At 39.6% G+C, this 23,109-nt stretch overlaps 2 protein-coding genes and 1 long non-coding RNA gene across 4 annotated transcripts in view; 1 reads left to right on the top strand and 2 right to left on the bottom strand.

Moving 5' to 3' along the window:
• The window catches only part of LOC100703853 (HLA class II histocompatibility antigen, DRB1-8 beta chain), a 222,926-nt gene that overhangs the window by 173,186 nt on the left and 26,631 nt on the right, over positions 1–23,109 (bottom strand). The gene's annotated exons all lie outside the window — the stretch shown is intronic.
• Positions 671–2,453, bottom strand: LOC112841768 (rano class II histocompatibility antigen, A beta chain). Its single transcript, XM_025908548.1, has 4 exons — positions 2,232–2,453; positions 2,035–2,102; positions 1,821–1,934; positions 671–1,034 (listed from the first exon to the last, which is right to left on the bottom strand). Exons 1-4 carry the CDS (start codon positions 2,387–2,389, stop codon positions 1,009–1,011), a joined length of 366 nt encoding a protein of 121 aa, XP_025764333.1. The 5' UTR covers positions 2,390–2,453; the 3' UTR covers positions 671–1,008.
• On the top strand, positions 19,908–23,020 carry LOC109202872 (uncharacterized). Of its 2 annotated transcripts, none has more exons than XR_002062848.2 (4): positions 19,908–20,019; positions 20,733–20,890; positions 21,326–21,381; positions 22,341–23,020. It is a non-coding gene; the product is annotated as an uncharacterized LOC109202872 (long non-coding RNA). The 2 variants fall into 2 exon arrangements; XR_002062847.2 differs by having other exon boundaries at positions 21,323–21,381.

Genomic DNA, 23,109 nt, shown 5'->3' with positions numbered 1-23,109 from the left:
GGCCCATTTTACAGGTAAATTGGAAGGGCCGGTCAGTAAAGGGCACACTTAATAAATAGGCCATTGGGGAAAACGGGATTTTGAAATAAAGACTGACTTTGAAAAAAGGACATTTTGGATTAAAAACGGCTGGAAATAAATAAAATGCCTCAGGAATAATCTCTGTTATTGTGAAAAATAAAGACCATGAAATAATATTTCACAATAACAAGTAAATTTATATAGCAGAATGCAATATATTTCACAATAATGAGCTTTTTTTCAAAATGTGTGCCATTATTTCAAAATATCATTCTCACATTACATATCTGTGTCTTATTTATTCACATAGTTATTTATTTCATCATGTCCTATTTATTTATTTAATTTTGAACACTTTGGAGTTCCATAGATTATGAGTTATTTTTATATTCAGTATAAATCTAATTGGGTGTACGTCACAAATTTACTTATTAGGTAAAAATCATACTCAGTCTTTTTTATTTTTTATGACTTGTTATCTTATATGCAGCACTTTGTGATTCTATCTAGAAAGGTGCTATATAAATAAAATGTTATCAATTAATTAATTAATTTAAACTGGTTAAAACTGGTCAACAGACTGGTTTCTGTGACAATAATACAATCTTCAGGTTGACATTAACAGGATGCAGGTAAACAAACCCACAGCTCAAAGTTTGAATCGTTTATTTTGGAACAATGACCTCCAGTAAAAATCTGTGATCTATGGTAATCAGATGAGCAGAAACACCCAAATCATTCAGAGATGTGGATTACAGGGATTACATTACATGGATTAAACAGCAGAGGTAAAGCATCAAACAGCAGAGTTTACATTAGACCTGATCCAGGACCATCACAGTGAAACCACAACAACCACCAACAACACTGAGATGGTCCTGGATTAGGTTTAGAGTTCAGACAGAGATCATCATCATCATCATCAGTCTGAACACAGGAAACAGCAGCTTTTATAACATCAGACAGAACCAGGACCAGGATCCAGCCTCAGTTAGTGGGAACCAGGATGCGACCTGAAAGAAGAAGAGACGAGGACACAGTCACCAACACACTCTGAAAAACAAACCATGGACACTGGTTTTAACAGATTGTCAATGGAGAATTGTACTTAATAGTCAGTATAAGCTTTTAATGATATAAGTTTGCATATGATAGCATACTGCACATTGACCTTTTTATGACTTAGACTGTTGTTCACTACAAGACTTGTTCTATTCTGTTTTTCAGTATTCTGAGACACTTCTTCAGCTGAGAGTCAGAGAGTAGAAAGGGGGGCCCTGTGATGTGCGCTGTTCTTGCTCTTGTCTTTATTTATATACAAGGGTAATACAATAGTGAATATGTCTGTTCATAGACAGAGGAATGTTGATGCGTATGTGGTTGTGTGTGTGTGTGAGTGTGTAAGCAGGGAAGTGGCTCCTCTTCCTGGTAGGGAGTGAAACTGCTTGCTCAGCTCTTATTATCGCTGTGGGAAGAAACATCTCTTGACACTGATCAATGGCAATGATTCAGTAAAGTTTCATGTTTCAGGGCCTGAACCAGGTCTGAGAGTCCTCCAAAAACAGTAAAAACCTGTGTTTGAAACATTAATGTAACTAACAGGTGTCTGAAAATAAACAGCAATGCTCTAAACCTGCCTGAAACATCAATATAGTACAGAATGCTGATGTAAACCAGTTTTAGACTCATGTAATGTGGTTTGAGATTTAGTCTGGTCTAAACTGGTATGAACTGATTTCTTTCTGGTCTAAACTGGTTTCAGGTATGAACTGGTCTGTGAGTGAGAGTCCTGCTCTGACCTCGGGCCTTCCTCCTGTAGTAGATGAATCCAGCCAGAGATAAGATCAGACCCAGGATCAGTCCTGAGGCTCCGATGGCGAGCTTGTTCCTCTCTGACTCAGGCATGGACGAGTCTGAGGAGGGATCTGAGTCACACAGGTGAGAGTCAGACAGGTAGGTATGTACAGGTGTGTACAGGTGTGTACAGGTGTGTAGATACAGACAAGTATTTACCCCAGTCAGTGATCAGAGGTTTCTCCAGGCTGGCGTGCTCCACCTTACAGGAGATCTTCTCCCCAGACCTTCAACACAAACATCACTGACTCTCAGATCTGGACTTTAAGTGTTTAAACTTTAGTGCAGACCTCATATTAACATTTGTTCTGGTTTCATTATTAGAAATGACGCTCCTGGACCTGATGTGGACTCACCTGGGTGTGTACTCCAGGTGTGAGTGGGTCTGGTAGTACCAGTCACCATCTGCCATCTCCTCAGTGGAAGTGACATCAGAGGTTATTTCCTGTCCATCTCTCAGCCACCTCACTTTGATGTATTTGGGGTAGAAGTCATAGACGCTGCAGACCAACATGGCTTCATGGCTACCAGAAGGGGGCGTTGTGGAGTGAAGTCTGACGTATGGCTTAGCTGGAAGACATTATGAGTTTCTGTCGTTGGTAATATCATATTATCAGGGATGATTGTATTCATGAGTATTAATAAAGATACTGTTAACTACGGTGGCCCTGAAGTGCAAACCACAAAAACAAATCACAACACGCACAACAAATTGAAAAGCGCAAAAACAAAAACCAAACCGGAAGAGGTAGGTACCAATGCTGCAACAACAGGCATCACTGATTGGATGATGGATCCGGTAGCCTTTTGAACCGGAAGTTGTTCTGCCGAACGTGGTTATGAGAAAGAGCAGTCAACGGCTGTATCCCAATTCAGGGTCTGCAGCCTTAAAGTACGCAGCCTCAACGATCCTCAAGGGCCGCGTACTTAAAAACGAAGTGCGAGGCTTGTGAAATGGGACGGTCTAGCCTCCGTCCCGCTGCCCAGGTTGCCTAGCAACCATAACACCAACCGCTGGAAACGTTTCATACAGCTTTGACGGAAATGAAAGAGAACATATTTTGTTCGTGTGTTTGTTTCTACACGAGCTTTGTGTGATTTAATAAGTATCTGAGGCTGAGACCACAGGACTGCAAAATATGATTGTTGGCCTTCATATCTGTACTGAACAGTCATTTAAGATTAGCTAGTAAATAACAATTAGCTAATGTTGTTCATGAGACTAAAGTCAGTGTAAATATGATATGGCCAATATCATAGTTATTATGTTAATCATAAGTTATTACAGCAGTGAGTTTGAACTCTCAAATCAAATCACTTCTATTGTCACATCACATGTGCAGGTACACTGGTACAGCACATGTGAGTGAACTCTGTGTCAAATACTGAGCTTCAGTAAAGATTCAAGTTGCAGTTATTTATATTTCCTATCACCTTAAATCTTCACTCAAAGACAAGTATCTCTGACAGTGTATATACAGATGTATTATATATAAGAGACAAATATTGTCCATTTAATATGTTGGCATTACTAAATTTGGCTCAATGCTTATATATATGTGTAAAAAGAAAATGTACGAGCTGTGATAACTGTTTCTGATAGAATGAAGAACAGACTGATATATGAAATATTCCTTTATTGGGTGAGAAAATCAGACCATGTCATAACTGATTTAAGTCATACAGAATAGATATCAGAGCCTTAAACAGGCTGACTTCTGCTAAATGGGTCAAACTGGGCAGAAAGTCTACAAACACATAACATCCTTATAGAATATGATGTAACACTATAGATCAACTGACCTCAGAATATATAAAGCATATGAACAATTACAGCAATATGATGCAACAAACACAGCAGTGCTACTAATCCAAAATACTCAAAGCTTCATAGAACTGAAACAAACATTTATTTTTAGCTCCATTCTGCTGCTGATACATACTTTAGGTTTCTGAATATTAAACTTGTTGCTGCCTTTCATAGTGTGTAACTTGAAGGCCCTGAGTACTTTCTCCCACACTGAAAACACTGGGATGATAACATTATTTGAACATTACCTAATAAGACTGATTCAGGACAGACAATTAGTTATGTTAAACTTTCCTAGCAGTCCTTCACAAACAGGGAACAGTCTGTCTATTCTCTCCATCTGTCAGCTGCTGCTGGCTCTTCCTCCTCCTCTTCCTCACACACTGCTGAGTTTGTCCTGGTGGATCATCAGGGGTGCAAAGCCTCACAGATGATGTGCAGCAGTGGGTCCCTCAGTCTGTCCTCACTCTGGACACTTGCAGTTGTCACACATGGAAATCAAATGTGTGATAAGCTGCAGGATTCAAACACAAGTGTAACTTATAAATACATGTTCATACTTTTATTCCACAATCAGAGAGAAAGAAACAGAGAGAGAGTGCAGGACAGACAGACAGGTGACAGTCTCAGGTGTACACACTGCTACAAAACAGCACAAGAGAAGGAGGATTTAGTGTTTGTGTTATTACGAGTGCTAAACAAGAAGAGTTCCAGATGGTCCAGTGGACACATGTGTGACTCCTGTGATTAAAGCATCTTTCTTTCAGCTTAACGAGTGAACCGTCAGCTCGTTCAAACACACGTTAAAGTCCGTTTGGCTCGACACCACCGAACAGAGGCAGCAATATAACATAGCTAACATTAACAGTGCAGTGAATCCTGCTTGTGCCGTCATATTCAGGACTGCAAACCGAGCAGCATCACTGACTTTCAGCTTGTTGTGTTTGTGGATATATGACTGACTTTAATTATCCATAAAATCATCACATTCTCTGTAAGATTAAGGACAACTATTGTATTATTATATTTTAAATGCTTTAAAACAAAGTAAACGCTGAAAGTACAAACATCGCTAATGGCAAATAACTTTGCCGACATGTGGCCAGCAGTAGTGTTTTAATGTTCCTCATTATTAAACATTTGCACATAAAAAAGTGACATCATATTTAGTACTTACGTTTAACAGTTTACTCTTCGGCCGCTACGCTTCTGCCGTCTGCGGCAAAATTATCCACAGTGACTGCCGCGCTATAAATTGTGGGATATGTTGGGCCACGAAGTCTACACCGCCACAGCCTTAAAATTCAGGGAAATGAAGGCCGAATTTGAGGGCCGCATTTCGAGCAGCCTTTGAATTGGGACAGCCTTCAGCGCGCCGCTGTGACGTAATCGGCCTTAAAATGCAGCCTTTAAGGCTGCAGACCCTGAATTGGGATACAGCCAACATGTTTTGTCCAAGTTGTGGAAAAAAGTTGGTAGAGCAGTCACCAAACTTCCGAACAGAACAACTTCCGGTTCAAAAGGCTACCGAATCCATCATCCAATCAGTGATGCCTGTTGTTGCAGCATTGGTACCTACCTCTTCCGGTTTGGTTTTTGTTTTTGCGCTTTTCAATTTGTTTTTGCGCTTTTCAATTTGTTGTGCGTGTTGTGATTTGTTTTTGTGGTTTGCACTTCAGGGCCACCGTAGTTAACAGCAGAGTGACATATAACCAGTCTGACATCAGATGATGAATCAGCTGTGAGGAGAAACATCAGCAGGCTGTAAACATCATTATTATAAAGTAACACATGCAGAGCTGTATGTGCTGAAAATCTACCAGACTTTAACCTGGATCTGGATCAGTTTTTATTAAGATCCAGTAGAGATGGACCGATCTGATATTACGTATCGGTATCGGTCTGATACTGACCTAAATTACTGGATCGGATATCGGAGAGAAATAAAAAATGTAATCCGATCCATTAAATATCAAAAAATCACCTCACAAAACTTGCGACACGGCGTAACTCGGCTCATAACCGTAGCACGTCGGAGCAGTGTGATCACGTGATAGAGCGGCTGTGTGTATTTGTAGCCTCGCTACCAAACCAGCATTTCATCTCCGAGGAAGTTATCCCAGAGAGAAATAAAGCAAGTGTGTAAGTTCATCTCTGAATGTTTGTAAAGCGTTCCCATGTTAAGTTTAACAACCGATATATGGAGCGACTGCCTCTCTCTCTCTCTCTCCTGCTGCTACTTCAATCATGAAACTGATCAATGATCAGCTGATCGGCTTTTCTGTCGCGAGTCCGTCTCTCTTCTTTGTTTTTGGCCCACTTCGCGCCAGAAAGAGGAAACCAGCGGCTGAACAACAGCAGCACGTTTAACCTTGATAAGCTGTTGTTAGAATTTATTTAATATTACTTTCTAGACCAGGATCCTTTTCTACGTAGCTGACGGCTGGTAACTGTGCAGGGGCGGATCTAGCAAAGTTTAGCCAGGGGGGCCGATAGGGCATGAACAGGGAAAAGGGGGCACAAAGACATACTTTTCTTTCTTATTCTCATTTAAAATGTCTCGCTTTTAATAAATAATTATCTGAATCTTACACCCAAAGTTTTAATCTGATGTAAAATGTATAGAAGTCCATTACTGTATATAGTAACTGTTAAGTCTAATATACCCTAGTAAGCTATAGTACTTTTTCCTTTGGGAAGGTTCCATCTGTACAGTCTGCAATTCTGTTGAAGAAAGATGTTGAATCTATTTAATTATTCTTGAAAAATAATTTGTTTCTGTGCATTTTTTTTGTTAGAGTGAATTGTTAAATGTTTGTCATTTTTATTCTTACCATTTGTACTTTAACTGTGTGTTGAAAGGAATTCTTTTGTTCTCCCCTCCCCAGATTCTCGAGGTTCTGAGTGGGGGGCTGTAGTGTTTTATCACAGGCAAACATCCTTGTGAAGGTCTGATGTGGTAAAACTTCCTGCCCTTTGTATGGCTTCACTGTGTTATCTAGGGTGAACCATAGATTGGGTGTGGGGAGGTTACCCTCTTTATGACCTAGGATGTTGTTCCTGCTTTATGACCCTTTTGGTCAGCAGCACACACACACACTTACAAAACCACAGGCAGGGTATTCCTTGTTCACATGTATACCTATGTAAGCCGTTATATGTTAATGACCCTATGCATATTCAAGTAACCACAATAAAAGGAGTGCTATGGGGAACCTGGCTGAGAGTCTGATGGAGGTCAAGTAGGTGGAACGACACTTAGCTCCAGGCAGGCCTCCCTCATGCATGAGTAACCCAAAGGACTTTGCCTACTTCGTGTCTTGCTTGCTGTGTAATTACATTGCCTTTAACGTTCCAGCGAATAGGTTTAAGCTACAAACCTATCATTTTTCACACTGCATCAAATTAAAGTTGATTACATCGATTAAGCATCATGAGGTGGAGGGTGGGGGGGGGTTCTCTATTTTTTTTTTTGCTGGGAGTTTGCAACCCTATTAGTTAGGTTGCTTAATATTTCTGCTAAGTACTCTTTAAAATACCAGAATAGGGAGGATGGAGCAGGTTTAAGTTTATTAGATTGATCAGTGTTGCTGAACTATGAAATATTTTGGGCGCAGTGTATTTTTTGCATACAGGTATAACAGAATAGCTTTAGTGTTGTTGTTTATTTAAACTTGAGTACGAACTTATACAAAATGCAGCAAGATATTAAAAACACAGTTTTATTGATTAAAACACACTATATCGGATTCATATCGGTATCGGCAGATATCCAAATTTATGATATCAGTATCGGACATAAAAAAGTGGTATCGTGCCATCTCTAGTATCCAGCAAAGTGCTGACTCAGAGTGAAACCAGTTTGAACCATCAGTGAACTGTTCCTCCTGCAGATCAGCTGCTGTGGTTTGAAAGTAAAATCTGGCACATGGAGACTAGCTGAGAAACTAACACCTTAACTCATCCACACATAAATGAACCCTGAGTGTTTTAACTCAGTTTAATATCAACATCAAACTAAAGGACTGAATCCACAGCTGGTCCCAGTTTGGATTTCTGCTCATCCAGCTGTTTGATTCCTGAACAGAAATTATGTAAAAATGATTTATTATTGTTAGATACGCTTATTTCTATTCATAGTATGCTTGTGTTGTGGAGGAGATTGCGGCTGTATCCCAATTCAGGGTCTGCAGCCTTAAAGGCCGCATTTTAAGGCCGATTACGTCACAGCGGCGCGCCGAAGGCTGTCCCAATTCAAAGGCTGCTCGAAATGCGGCCCTCAAATGCGTCCTTCATTTCCCTGAATTTTAAGGCTGTGGCGGTGTAGACTTCGTGGCCCAACATATCCCACAATTCATAGCAAAATTATCCACAGTGACTGCACAGTGGATAATTTTACCGCAGATGGCAGAAGTGGAGCGGCTGAAGAGTGAACTGTTAAACGTAAGTACTGAATATGATGTCACTTATTTATGTGCAAATGTTTAATAATGAAGAACATTAAAACATTACTGTTGGCCACATGTCGGCAAAGTTATTTGCCATTAGCGATGTTTGTACTTTCAGCGTTTACTTTGTTTTAAAGCATTTAAAATATAATAATACAATAGTTGTCCTTAATCTTACAGAGAATGTGATGATTTTATGGATAATTAAAGTCAGTCATATATCCACAAACACAACAAGCTGAAAGTCAGTGATGCTGCTCGGTTTGCAGTCCTGAATATGACGGCACAAGCAGGATTCACTGCACTGTTAATGTTAGCTATGTTATATTGCTGCCTCTGTTCGGTGGTGTCGAGCCAAACGGACTTTAACGTGTGTTTGAACGAGCTGACGGTTCACTCGTTAAGCTGAAAGAAAGATGCTTTAATCACAGGAGTCACACATGTGTCCACTGGACCATCTGGAACTCTTCTTGTTTAGCACTCGTAATAACACAAACACTAAATCCTCCTTCTCTTGTGCTGTTTTGTAGCAGTGTGTACACCTGAGACTGTCACCTGTCTGTCTGTCCTGCACTCTCTCTCTGTTTCTTTCTCTCTGATTGTGGAATAAAAGTATGAACATGTATTTATAAGTTACACTTGTGTTTGAATCCTGCAGCTTATCACACATTTGATTTCCATGTGTGACAACTGCAAGTGTCCAGAGTGAGGACAGACTGAGGGACCCACTGCTGCACATCATCTGTGAGGCTTTGCACCCCTGATGATCCACCAGGACAAACTCAGCAGTGTGTGAGGAAGAGGAGGAGGAAGAGCCAGCAGCAGCTGACAGATGGAGAGAATAGACAGACTGTTCCCTGTTTGTGAAGGACTGCTAGGAAAGTTTAACATAACTAATTGTCTGTCCTGAATCAGTCTTATTAGGTAATGTTCAAATAATGTTATCATCCCAGTGTTTTCAGTGTGGGAGAAAGTACTCAGGGCCTTCAAGTTACACACTATGAAAGGCAGCAACAAGTTTAATATTCAGAAACCTAAAGTATGTATCAGCAGCAGAATGGAGCTAAAAATAAATGTTTGTTTCAGTTCTATGAAGCTTTGAGTATTTTGGATTAGTAGCACTGCTGTGTTTGTTGCATCATATTGCTGTAATTGTTTATATGCTTTATATATTCTGAGGTAAGTTGATCTTTAGTGTTACATCATATTCTATAAGGATGTTATGTGTTTGTATACTTTCTGCCCAGTTTGACCCATTTAGCAGAAGTCAGCCTGTTTAAGGCTCTGATATCTATTCTGTATGACTTAAAGCAGTTATGACATGGTCTGATTTTCTCACCCAATAAAGGAATATTTCATATATCAGTCTGATCTTCATTCTATCAGAAACAGTTATCACAGCTCGTACATTTGCTTTTTACACATATATGTAAACATTGAGCCAAATTTAGTAATGCCAACATATTGAAAGAACAATGTTTGTCTCTTATATATAATACATCTGTATATACACTGTCAGAGATACTTGTCTTTGAGTGAAGATTTAAGGTGATAGGAAATAGGGGTGCAACGGATCACGGTTGATCCGAAATCCGAACCGATCCCACTCCACGGTTCGGTACGCACGTGATCCGAAGATTCGAAAAAGAAAAAAAAAGTATGGTATGGTGCGCGTGGTCAGTCTGTCAAGTAGTTATGGCCAGCGCTAGCGGTCCAAGTAGCGGAGCAGAGGAGTTTAAGCAGCCCTTTGCTGCCCAGTCCGACCGGGCTAATGCTAAAAGCTAATGGGGTGTTTAGCTGCAGACGGGAGGCCGTACTCCGTTGTGCAAAACAAGGGGTTTAAACTGTGATGAACGTGCTTGAGCCACGCTATGATATCTCGTTGTGCGTCCACTTCAGTGACAAGATCGTTCCAAGCATGTATGAGCAGGAGAAGTTTAAAGTTATGGCTGAACTGTCCCAGGCATCTTCTGTTGCTCTAACTACAAATGGGTGGAGCTCCAGGGCAACGGAAAGCCACGTGACCGTGACCGCTCGTTGTATCACAGCGGAGTGGTAGATACAAAGCCCTGCACTGCCCTATAGATTACATTAGATTAGATGGAACTTTATTTATCCCTCGGGTGGGTTCCTCCGGGAAATTCAGTTTCCAGTAGCACAGCACCCACAGAAGTTGCAGAATGTGAGCAGAAATATACCAAATATACACATATATAAATACAGAGAATACAAAAGGGATAAATAGGAATAAGAATACAAGGGAACGGCACATTTTAAGTATTGTGAGTCTATTACATCGTTGGTTATTAACAAAAACTATTGCACAGTGAAAAGGCACTACAGCTACTTGTTCCCCCCTCCTCTGTCCCCGTTTCCCCTCCAGCGAGGAGTTAAACAGTTTGTGGGACAAAGGACTTTTTAAGTCTGCTGGTCCTTGACTTTGGGAAAAGTAACCTGTCACTGAACAGACTCCTCTGGTTGTTTATGGCCGTGTGCAGAGAATGCAGAGGCTGCCCAGCATGGCCCATAATGTCCATATTGCACCTCAATTTGTTTTTATATAAGTGCGTGGAATGAGTCTTCAGTTGAATGTTTTTAATAGGAAAAAAATACTTAAATAAGTAAACGGCGAGTAGAATTTTTGTCTTTTTTTTTTCTATTTTTGCTGATCCGAAAATTGATCCGATCAGTGACTTAAAACCGTGATCCGATCCGAACCGTGAGATTTTTGATCCGTTGCACCACTAATAGGAAATATAAATAACTGCAACTTGAATCTTTGACCCAGAGTTCAAGCTCACTGCTGTAATAAATAACAATGATAAATATAATAATAACTTTAATCTTGGCCATATTATATTTACATTATGGATTATAGTGCTTTGGAGTTGTTGTCACGCTGCAGTGCATTGTGGGATCGCGGCACCATGTTAGAAGGCCACGAACAAACAAAGGCTGTATCCCAATTCAGGGTCTGCAGCCTTATGGTCCTCAAGGGCCGCGTACTCAAAGACCGCTAAGGCCGGAAGTGCGAGGCTTGTGAAATGGGACGGTCTAGCCTCCGTCGCGCTGCCCAGGTTGCCTAGCAACCATAACACCAACCGCTGGAAACGTTTCATACAGCTTTGTTTGACAGAAATGAAGGAGAACATATTTTGTTCGTGTGTTTGTTTCTACACGAGCTTTGTGTGATTTAATAAGTATCTGAGGCTGAGACCACAGGACTGTAAAACATGATTGTTGGGCTTCAGTTCTGTACTGAACAGTCATTTAAGATTAGCTAGTAAATAACAATTAGCTAATGTTGTTCATGAGACTAAAGTCAGTGTAAATATGATATGGCCAATATCATAGTTATTATATTAATCATAAGTTATTACAGCAGTGAGTTTGAACTCTCAAATCAAATCACTTCTATTGTCACATCACATGTGCAGGTACACTGGTACAGCACATGTGAGTGAAATTCATGTGAGTGAACTCTGTGTCTAATACTGAGCTTCAGTAAAGATTCAAGTTGCAGTTATTTATATGACCTATCACCTTAAATCTTCACTCAAAGACAAGTATCTCTGACAGTGTATATATAGGTGTATTAGAGATGGCACGATACCACTTTCTTATGTCCGATACCGATATCATAAATTTGGATATCTGCCGATACCGATATGAATCCGATTTATTGATTAAAAAAACACACTATAACTGTTTTTTTAATATCTTGCTGCATTTTGTATAAGTTCATACTCAAGTTTAAATAAACAACAACACTAAAGCTATTCTGTTATAGCTGTATGCAAAAAATACACTGCACCCAAAATATTTCATAGTTCAGCAACACTGATCAATCTAATAAACTTAAACCTGCTCCATCCTCCCTATTCTGGTATTTTAAAGAGTACTTAGCAGAAACATTAAGCAACTTAACTAATCCGGTTGTTAAGTCTGACGTCACTAGCCGTGTCTGGGCCTAAACTCCGCTGCAGGTCCATATATCAAACGATCACTGTGGCATTACTGAGAGTTGAAAAACTGTCTAAAGTCTTTCATCTTTAATAAAATGATCAGCGTTCTGCTCTACCAGGTGTAACAATTGAGTTTAACATCCAGGAATCCATGAAAACGGAATTTATGACATTTAACGGAGTTAGAAGTTAGCAGGAAGTTAGCTCGCTAGCTTCCATCTAAATACAATACAGCATGTCCTGACTGCGGGGTTTTGAAAACTAATTCAAACGTACAGCTCTGCTATCACTTCCAACATAAATGAAGACAGAAAACTAAACAGCAGTGACGTTTGTAGGGTTACTGAAGTTGGGCTAGCTGGTATATAATGATGTGCTACGTGACCGCTAGCGACACAGCTATGTTAGCATAATACAGTGGTTCCCAAAGTGTGGGGCCCGCTCCCTAGGGGGGGGCGCAGAGCCATTGCAGGGGGGGCGCGGCATGAAAGGGGGAAAAAAAAACAACGCTTGGACACTGCTAGCACGGTGCGCCCACACAAACGCAAAGCAGGAGATGAAGCATTTCTGAATATGTTTCCAAACCAACTTGATTCTAAGCCAAAGACTAGAAAATATGGTGAAGTATATCCTCCCTTTGGTTTCACCTGCACAAGTGCCAAGGTAGGTCTCCCCTGCAGAATTGGTTTTCCCTTCGTCAGGAGCACCCGCTGGGCTCTCCAAATCACGGACAAACAGTATCCCACATTCTTGATTTTTAGTTCACAAACACTTCCTGTAATAACTAACTACTCCTGACATTTTGGACATGTTAGCTCTTTATACAGTAAAGTTACAGCGGGATACAAATAATATCAGGCTGATCCTGCCACAATTTGTTCCCCCTGTTCAAATCACGGACAAACAGTATCCCACAGCTGTTTATGTTTTTGAACCCATTTTGCAGAGGGATTGAAAAATGTATTGACAGCAATGTTGAAAATTATTACACAGGAAAAAAAAACAACTACATGTAAAATAATTACACCGTGACGCCTCTGCCTTTCTAAATGGAGGGACAGTAACCGCGTGTGTGTATGTTAGCGTGTAAAACCTGAAGATAGTCAGATTAACAGTATTTCGTCTCTATCTGCTATTCTGCAATTCATCTCATGTAAACAATAACGTGGCGCACAGCGTGACGTGAAAAGAGGCACATACCTTTGATGTTGCGTGACGAACTCTGTATTCCTCGTCCACACGTAAACGCAAAAAAGGAGTTTTAAAAAATCTCCGTTTTCAAAAATACCCGTGTAGGTGCGGACGTAGCGTAAAAGAGTTAGTAGTTTATTTTCTTACTACCTGTAATTTATTGCAGATAACTTGTATTTGCTTAATTGTTTACTAAATGTTTGAGGTGTGAAATAAACCGCAATGGAGCAAAATATGGGTGTGTGTGGTTGGAGGATGTGTTCGTGCGTGCGTGTGCGCGCGCGAGGGGGGGCGCAAACATTTTCTTGTAAAACAAGGGGGCCCCAGCAAAAAAAGTTTGGGAACCGCTGCCATAATATAAACAAGCTAACTTTTTTTCCACTCGATAAAAGTTAACGTGAGGGTTCCCGATGGTTAGGGACAAATGTAATCGCATGGCAGGATGCTGTAAACGGACCAAACTTCAGTCAGGAGAACAACTGAGATAATCCATCCACAATACGAGGTTAGTCATTCATATACTGCTGCATGGGCTGGGCTGTAGTTACATCGCAAGGTTTTAAAAACTGAGCTTAAATAAATGATTAGCGGTAATAACAGCCGGGGGAGGTCAACAGTGATCACTGACTGTTTTTAGGAGCTTTTTGAGATTAAATAGAAGAAAATACAAAACATTAAACATGTTAACAACACAAAAGCAATATTAAACGCAGACTACTTGAGGCCCGGAAGTAGGATTCGTCACATCATCACTTAACAACCGGATAGGGTTGCAAACTCCCAGCAAAAAAAAATAGGGAACCACGCCCCACCCTCCTCCATGATGCTTAATTGATGTAATCAACTTTAATTTGATGCAGGATGAAAAAAAATGCACAGAAATAAATTATTTTTCAAGAATAATTAAATAGATTCAACATCTTTCTTCAACAGAATTGCAGACTGCACAGATGGTACCTTCCCAAAGGAAAAAGTACTATAGCTTACTAGGGTATATTAGACTTAACAGTTACTATATACAGTAATGGACTTCTATACATTTTACATCAGATTAAAACTTTGGGTGTAAGATTCAGATAATTATTTATTAAAAGCGAGACATTTTAAATGAGAATAAGAAAGAAAAGTATGTCTTTGTGCCCCCTTTTCCCTGTTCATGCCCTATCGGCCCCCCTGGCTAAACTTTGCTAGATCCGCCCCTGCACAGTTACCAGCCGTCAGCTACGTAGAAAAGGATCCTGGTGTAGAAAGTAATATTAAATAAATTCTAACAACAGCTTATCAAGCTTAAACGTGCTGCTGTTGTTCAGCCGCTGGTTTCCTCTTTCTGGCGCGAAGTGGGCCAAAAACAAAGAAGAGAGACGGACTCGCGACAGAAAAGCCGATCAGCTGATCATTGATCAGTTTCATGATTGAAGTAGCCGCAGGAAGGGGAGAGAGAGAGGCAGTCGCTCCATATATCGGTTGTTAAGCTTAACATGGGAACGCTTTACAAACATTCAGAGATGAACTTACACACTTGCTTTACTTCTCTCTGGGATAACTTCCTCGGAGATGAAATGCTGGTTTGGTAGCGAGGCTACAAATACACACAGCCGCTCTATCACGTGATCACACTGCTCCGACGTGCTACGGTTATGAGCCGAGTTACGCCGTGTCGCAAGTTTTGTGAGGTGCTTTCGTGATATTTAATGGATCGGATTACATTTTTTATTTCCCTCCGATATCCGATCCAGGAATTTAGGTCAGTATCGGACCGATACCGACACCTAATATCGGATCGGTCCATCTCTAATATGTATTATATATAAGAGACAAATATTGTCCGTTTAATATGTTGGCATTACTAAATTTGGCTCAATGCTTACATACATGTGCAAGGCTGGTTATCATTCGATTTGTGACAAGATCAGCTCGTGACCTGATCTGGAGGAAAGCTAAAAACTGCTCCTTTCTGAAAGAAAATTACATGAGGTTCACTGAAGATCTGTCCTCTGCCGACAGAGCGCTTCGAGAGAAGCTTTGGCCTCTTATTGATGCTGCAAGGAAAGAAGGAAAAAGAGCTCACTTTGCCGGGTCCGTGTGTTCATTGAAGGGAAAGAGGTGCACCCAACGCTCACATCGCCTGAGGATCAAGCTGCATCTGCGTTGATGGAGGTTTCTTGCCCTCCTTGAGGTATAAGTTTACAGATGTCAAAGGAGTTATTTACAATTTTGAGGTTCAGGATAAAAGTTAATACCAGTTCCATGTTAACTAAGGGAAGTGAACTGTTCATTATTTTGTGTTAAAGCCGCACTGTCTATATCACTTTGTTTTCTCAATGTCAGGGGTTTAAGAGATACTGTTAAGCGAAAAGCTTTGTTTTTGTTTGCAAATCAACAGAATACTGACTTTGTTTTTTTTCAAGAATCACATTCTGTTATTAAGGATACTGCTTTTTGGAAAACACAGTGGGGCAAGGACCTATGGTTCTCACATGGTTCAGAAAGATCGGCAGGAGTTATTACTCTGAAGAACAAATTTAATGGGAACGTTATGCACTCTGAAATGGACTCAGAAGGACACTATATGTTAATGATTGTCAACATTGATGGTACACTTCTTCTTCTTGCCAACGTGTATGGTTTTAATTCTAAGTCTGATAATGACTTCTTATTGGATGCCCTTGAAACACGCATTTTGTTCTGGTTATCCAAATACCCTAATCTCTTGTTATTAGTTGGAGGCGATTTTAACATTGCTCCAGATCCTTCACTAGACAGATGGCCACCTAGTTCAAATAACTCTCTGTCCTGTTGTTTAAATACATTTATGCAAAAATTTCATTTAATAGACATTCGGAGAGTAAAAAACCCTAAAGCCAGACTATTTACATGGAGTAACAAATCCAACTCTTCTAAATCCCGTATTGACTTTTGGTTAATCTCTGATTGCTTAAATAGGAATAATGTTATAGCCAATATAATGCCAACTCCACTCACAGATCACAAAGCGGTATCACTTCAGGTCTTTTTCAATACTAATGCTGCCCAAACCTGTAGGAGCTGCTACTGGAAACTTAATAATTCCCTTCTAAAACATGAAAAAGTGATTGAAGATATTTTGTCATTAATCAAACATTTCTGGGATAAAGCCCTAACCAGTCATCTCTACTGTCAAAATTGGGAACTCTTTAAATTTGAAGCTGCTAAATATTTAAGAGAGTATGGCTCATCTGCAGCAAAACAAAGGAAAAAGGAAGAAATCAATGTAATTACTAGGATATCTGCTCTCACTCAGATCCCACCAGAGAACCTATCTGAAGAAGATAAAACTGACTTAGCTTTGCAACAAAGTTAAATGATATTTATAAACTGAAAGCAGAGGGAGCCTTTGTGAGATCAAGGAGAAGATGGTTAGAAGAAGGTGAACAACACTCATCCTATTTCTTTAAATTAGAGAAATCTCGTTCTAAATTTAGTTCTGTTCGGAGACTTAATATTGATGGTATTATAACTGATGACCCCCGAAAAGTCTCCACCTATTGCTCCGATTTTTATAAAGATTTATACAAATCAGAGTTTGATGAGAGTGCTGCTCTGAACTTTATGGATCAAATCCCTGATGTGCGAGCAGTTAAAGAAGATCAGATGAGTTTCTGTGATAGGCCGATATCTATTAGTGAAGTGCTACCTGCTATTCGACGTCTTAAACTTAATAAATCCCCAGGAACCGATGGCTTAACCTCTGAATTTTACATTACTTTTGCAGATCAACTGGCTCCATTTCTTCTTAATGTATACATTGAAAGTCTTATAAATCAGTCTCTTCCCCCCACTTTATCACAAGGTCTGTTAACCCTAATCCCGAAGCCAAAGAAAGATCCCACTTATATTGATAATTGGAGGCCAATTTGCCTCCTTAATAATGATTATAAGATCCTAGCCCAGATTTTTGCCAAAAGACTGAAAGCTGTTTTGAATGATATTATTGATGAAACTCAGTCTGGCTTTATGGCTAACAGACATATCCAACAACATTAGACTTGTTTTTGACCTAATTGATTATGCAGATTTGTGTAGGGATGATAGCTTTATCTTATTTGTAGATTTCTGCAAAGCGTTTGATACGATTGAACATGGTTTTATTTTTCAGGCTTTGGACAAATTTGGCTTTGGTTCTTATTTTCAGAATGCAATTAAAACAATGTACAAAAATGTAAATTGCTCCATCAAACTACAAGCAGGTACATCACCTAGGTTTAACTTGAACCGCGGTATCAGGCAAGGCTGCCCCATCTCCCCATACTTATTTCTCATCTGTGCCCAACTCCTTTCTGATTATATTAAACACAGTCCTCTGAAAGGTATAACAATTGCGGATAAAGAAATATTCATTAGTCAACTTGCTGATGATACCACTCTCTTTTAAAAAAAATGCTTCACAGGTGCAGATGGCTATTAACACAATTAATGCCTTTTCTTTAGCTTCAGGACTCCACCTAAACATTGGCAAATGTGAACTGCTTGCCCTTAGAAATTGTAACAGTCTATCTATCGCTGGCATCCCAGTGAAAGAGTCTGTCACTTACCTTGGTATCATCATTAATAAAAATCAATCCACCAGGTGCTCCCTTAACTTCACTCCAATTTTGGACAAAACACAACATAAGCTAAATGCTTGGCTGCAGCGGGATTTATCCATTAAAGGGAGAGTTTTACTCACGAAAGCAGAGGGTTTATCTCGTCTAACTTATGCCGCTTTGTCTCTTGATGTAAATAAAGAAACCCTGGCAGATATTGACAGACTTCTTTATAACTTCATATGGAAGAATAGAATTCATTATATTAAAAGATCAGTTTTATCCAACTCATACCAACATGGTGGAGTAAACTTTCTTGACTTCTCCTCATTAAACAATGTGTTTAAGCAACACGTTCTCACTCCCAACTCGTCAAATGTGTGACGCATGGTCAGGCTCCCTCTGCTTCACCCCCCTCGCGTCGAGAATTGACGTGCAGGGTCCTCCTATTGAATACTATGCTGCTCCCTAAACGTTGTTTATTGACGACAAGAGATTGCCGTGGAAGAGCCTGTTGTCCATATATTTATATATTTCCGAAATCACATTGTAGTGACGTGTACTGAACACAATATATTATATAATGTAAACAACTACCTGAGAAACAGCAGATACAGCAGATAAATTAATTATAGGCTATTACTTTTGTATCGTTTATTGCATTTATGGAGGGAGAGGTGTATGCTGGGTAATGGCACAGCTAGCGACTGGGTGACTTTATTCACCCGCTTCGGATGTTATCAGTCCATACAATGGGCGTTATTAGCAGAAATCAGTCCCATAGATGTGGGCCATCCACCTGCTAGATTGTTCAGAAGGTTGTTATCATCCATCCAGATGGAGGATCAGTAACAGGAGCGTGGAAGACTCCAGAATCCACTCTGGCTGGAATCCGGTGGATACAGCAGTGTTACAGGTAAGACCATTTAAACGGACAGCATTTATAGAATGACTATTAAAAGTCAGCGAGTGTCAATAATGTTAATGTGGTTATGTTAGTAATACACCGAGTGCTAATATAACAGCTTTAAGATGCATTTGTAGATATTATTACGTGTTTTACCGTCTTTATGGTGCTAGCTTAAAGTTACGGTGTAAACGTTAGCTTATATTGTAGTAAAGCTGTTACTGTTTAAACGATGTTGGGACAGAAATATTAGCTTCTGTCATGACTGATGAAGTTACTAGTTAATAAAGTTTCCAGTAAAGTGATTAATCGCAGCCACAGATTGACAGTAAATATCCCGATTAGCTTCAATGCATCTGTTATAAATATGTGCACGTTTCAGTGCTTCGTTTAAACCGTTTAAAGTTTAGTGTTAACCTGAGTCACTGATCATTTACAGTATTACAGAGTCTGGCAGTCTTTGCATGATGTCCACGTCACTGTAAGCTTCTAGCTGACTCTCAGGTGTGACAGGTGTGCCAGCAGGAAAGAGTAATAAGAACCTGCATCCTGAGGTTTGTCATGCAGGATTAAAGGAGCCAGGCTTTGTTCACACAGCTAGGATTGTATTTACACTGACCCTGGGTCAGTATAAGTATCATACAGGTACCTCTGTGTCTCTGTGTGTGCTGAACATCTGGAATCAGATTGAGTCAGGCTGCATTGACTGTGGGACTTTTCTGTGTTAAAAACAGGTTAAAGACATTTGAAGATTAAAATTTAGCGTTATGGCTGCTGGTGGTTTGTAAAGCTTCTACTCAGCTGTATTTTTGTTACTAATTTATGTTTGTTGTTGCTTAACACAGATTTCAGAAGAGCAAATATGAGCACTGTTGCTTAATCCTTAATAGTTTAAAGCAGGACTGGATTGGAAATAAAAAAAAATCCAGATTCTTCTTCCACAGAAGTTTCATTTGTCAGTGTGGGACTGCTGAGTCACCTGAAGAACTCATTTCATTCTCCACGATGTTCATTTACAGAAATGTTTCACAGGAACTGATTTCTCCCAAAGGGTGAACTAGTGTGTTTCCATAATGATATGTTTTTCATATCTCTGTATGAATGTACTTCTTAAATGAAGGCAAGTGTTTGTCCTGTTTTGTTCCTCAGGTACAGTACGTGATATTCAGGGCAGGCGGTCTTCACCGGGGGAAGACAAGAAGCAGACGTACTTCCAAGAGGGAGCTGCAGTGAGGACACAGCCTGGTCACTGAGGTCAGAGGTCAGAATCTGAAACAGCTCAGGTTTATATTCTAGGGGTTATAAAAAATTCTAAATGTATTTATAAAGAAACCTTTAAATAATAGTCATAATTATGATTATTATTAGAAATATCAAACATTTAAGTGGATTTTCTGTCACACGTATTGTCTTAGCCCTGCGATAACTAGCAGCCTGTCTTTGTCCTGTATCAGCTGGGATAGGCTTCATCCTCCCGCGACCTTGAATTGGATACATGAATTGTATTGAAATGTATTCCAATTATGTAATCTGATCATTTACAAACTCAAGGTATCCAATCAAAATGTAAGTAATAATTATAAAATGGGAAAGCAGAAATAAGTGTGACATGAATGTAAATGTGTTAGCTGACATAGAGGATGACAGCTGACAGCTACATGTAGTCTGCACGAGACATTCTTACATAGAAGAGTCTGTTAAAGTCTCTAACTCAGTGAAGCATTATTGGTCCAGTCTGTTTGGATAAATATAGTAAGTTGATGTTTGTCCATTTATTGACACATTTTCTTAAGTGCTTATCCAGTTCAGGATCACAGTGGAGCTGCAGCTGGATGTGTTCAGTAAAGAAACCTTACAAAAGTTAACAATAAACCTGCATCTCTGTACGTTGTTGTCCACAGGATGAGAAAATCAAACTGGAAGACTGTGGAACATGTTAATAAATGTTTGTGTTTATGCCTGTGTCTTTCACAGGAGGCGCTGAAAGGTTTCCCTAATAGTTCCTGGTGAATCAAAGCAGGACCATAAAGGTTGCTGGACTGCATGATGGCCTTACCCCTGAGCAGTCATCCTGTTAAAGGAGGAACCAGTTAGAAGCTGTTTTCAAAGCAGCTGAGCAGATTTCACCTCAAGTAAGCGATTAACTGTTTGTTCATTTGTTCTGCCACTTAAAGAACATTTAAGGACGTCTTTTGAGTGTCCGGTTGAATTAATTCTACTGGCTCTCATGGTCATTTGTGATTATGGACATATTTTTCATGTTTTCAACCATTTAGTAAATTCTATCTATTTAGTAATATCTGTCAGCTATAAAATATAATATAAATATAAAAATATCTAAATATCTCCTGCCCGTTATATTTTAATGATGTAAGACCAGACGTCTGTTATCGTGTTACATTAGCATTCCTCACATATCAATGAGATGCTGTACAGTACAATCCTACAGACACAGCAGAGGGATAACGACGGCTATTCAACATCGTTACACGACACATTCGAGCTGCATGATGCAGACAAAGTGACTAAATCATCTTTTTTGTGGTTTATTGTCTTCAAACCAGCAGACAAAGCCGGTGGCAGAAGATGTTTGGAGAAGAACTTCAGGCCGTGGACTGAAAAGGTATTTTTTTTTCTTGTTATCAAAAGACATTTGGAGTGACGGCTTCTACAACTGTGCTGATGTGAAGCTTAGTCTAAGAAATCACAGTGTTGATATTCAGCACAAAGAGAAAAGCTCACTAGTTTGAATTTATTTACAATCATAGTTTTTATAAATTCTGACTGTAAACAGCTTTTACAGCTTTGATATTGTTTGACACTCGATGTCAGGTGATGGTATTTAATTTAAAGGTTTCTTTGTCCCAATGAGCCATTTACACTGACCAGTGTCAGTTTAACTGTAACACATTCATTATTTAGATCCAACATTTCTAAGAGAAATAACTGAATGTAAAAAATGGCAGCCCTCAGGCCAGGTTTAACTGATAGAGATATATGCATGCGTTATGAAAGTTATGTATCCCAGATAATTGTTATTCATCTAGTCCTGGCAGACCCACCCCTTCCTCCCAAGTAAACTGCAACCCAAAAGAACTAGTGGGGCTATTTACACACTCACAACCAGTGTGGGGTAAAAAGAGCCACCAAAAACCTGTCAGCCTGCACAGCTACAGATGTGCTAAAAGCTATAAGACTTAGAAGCTCTGTTTATGGAGAAACCTTCTAAGCCTAACAGAGACAGGTACTCCTGCCCAAATAACATGATATAACCCCACATACAGCCCAGCCATAAAGTGAACCAAGTCATTTAGTTAAAGACAGCATGGGAGCAAATGCATGTAACCAGCCTGCACCAACCTGACATTTCTTCCTCCTGAATTAAATGGATGGATGGATGAAAGTTAAATGACTACAAACCTAAAGCCACTAGTTCCCACACTGGAGTTCCCTGACACTGTGTTTTAACTATATTTAGCTTGTATCAACAGTTGTAACAGGCTAAGCTACCTGAGACACTGCATTGAACGATTGTTTCTATCTTAATGGTTTCAGCTCATATGTTCTTTTTCCTTTCTGTAGATCAAAGCAGCTCGTGCTCTGTCTGCTTCCATTCTGATGGCAAGAAGAAGAAGAAGAAGACTAAGAATGCTTCAGCGAAGTGGCGTTCATGGTCTCAGTGGACAGTCATGGTCACACACTGCATGTGGTTTTAAAAGCAACATTGTTCACCACAACAATGGAGATGTGTAATATCAGTGCAGCTACGGTTTGTTCTTGAACATCAGTTCTGTTTTTCTACTTTGACCACTTAGACCAAAAAAGTGTTGTTTTCAGATTCTTTCTTTTTAAATCTATAAAGCACCTGTTCATTTTTTATTACAATTAGTTTCACATAAATGTTAGTGTTTCCTTTATGATCTTTTAATGCTTACACTAGACTGTACACGTCTACATTAGAGACATTTCTGTTACCCATGTATGAGACTGGGCTGCTTGACTACGATTTGGAAATGGATGCAAAATCACACGGATCGTGCTATTGTTTGTTTTTTAATATGATGGACTGAACACAGGAGGTATCTGACTAAGCAAAGATTAATCTGAGCCCATTTCTACCTGTCTCTACTGTTTCAACTGTAACTGTCAGGATATATATTTATTCCAGCTCTCATAGGGCAAAGGAATGACTCAGACTTGTCAAATGTTCTTTGACTTGATACACAATTTGAAGTTCACAATTTTCTTACAAATAAAACTTTAATGACAAACATGAACAGCTGTGCTTATTTCTGAGACATGAGTTTTTTGAACCTGTTCATATTTAACAGTGTACATTTGTATGCTGAAA

This window comes from Oreochromis niloticus, linkage group LG7 (genome assembly GCF_001858045.2).
Source record: "Oreochromis niloticus isolate F11D_XX linkage group LG7, O_niloticus_UMD_NMBU, whole genome shotgun sequence".
NCBI lineage: Eukaryota > Metazoa > Chordata > Actinopteri > Cichliformes > Cichlidae > Oreochromis > Oreochromis niloticus.
The sequence above is the reverse complement of the archived record's forward strand: the minus strand, read 5'-3'. Positions and strand labels throughout refer to the sequence as shown.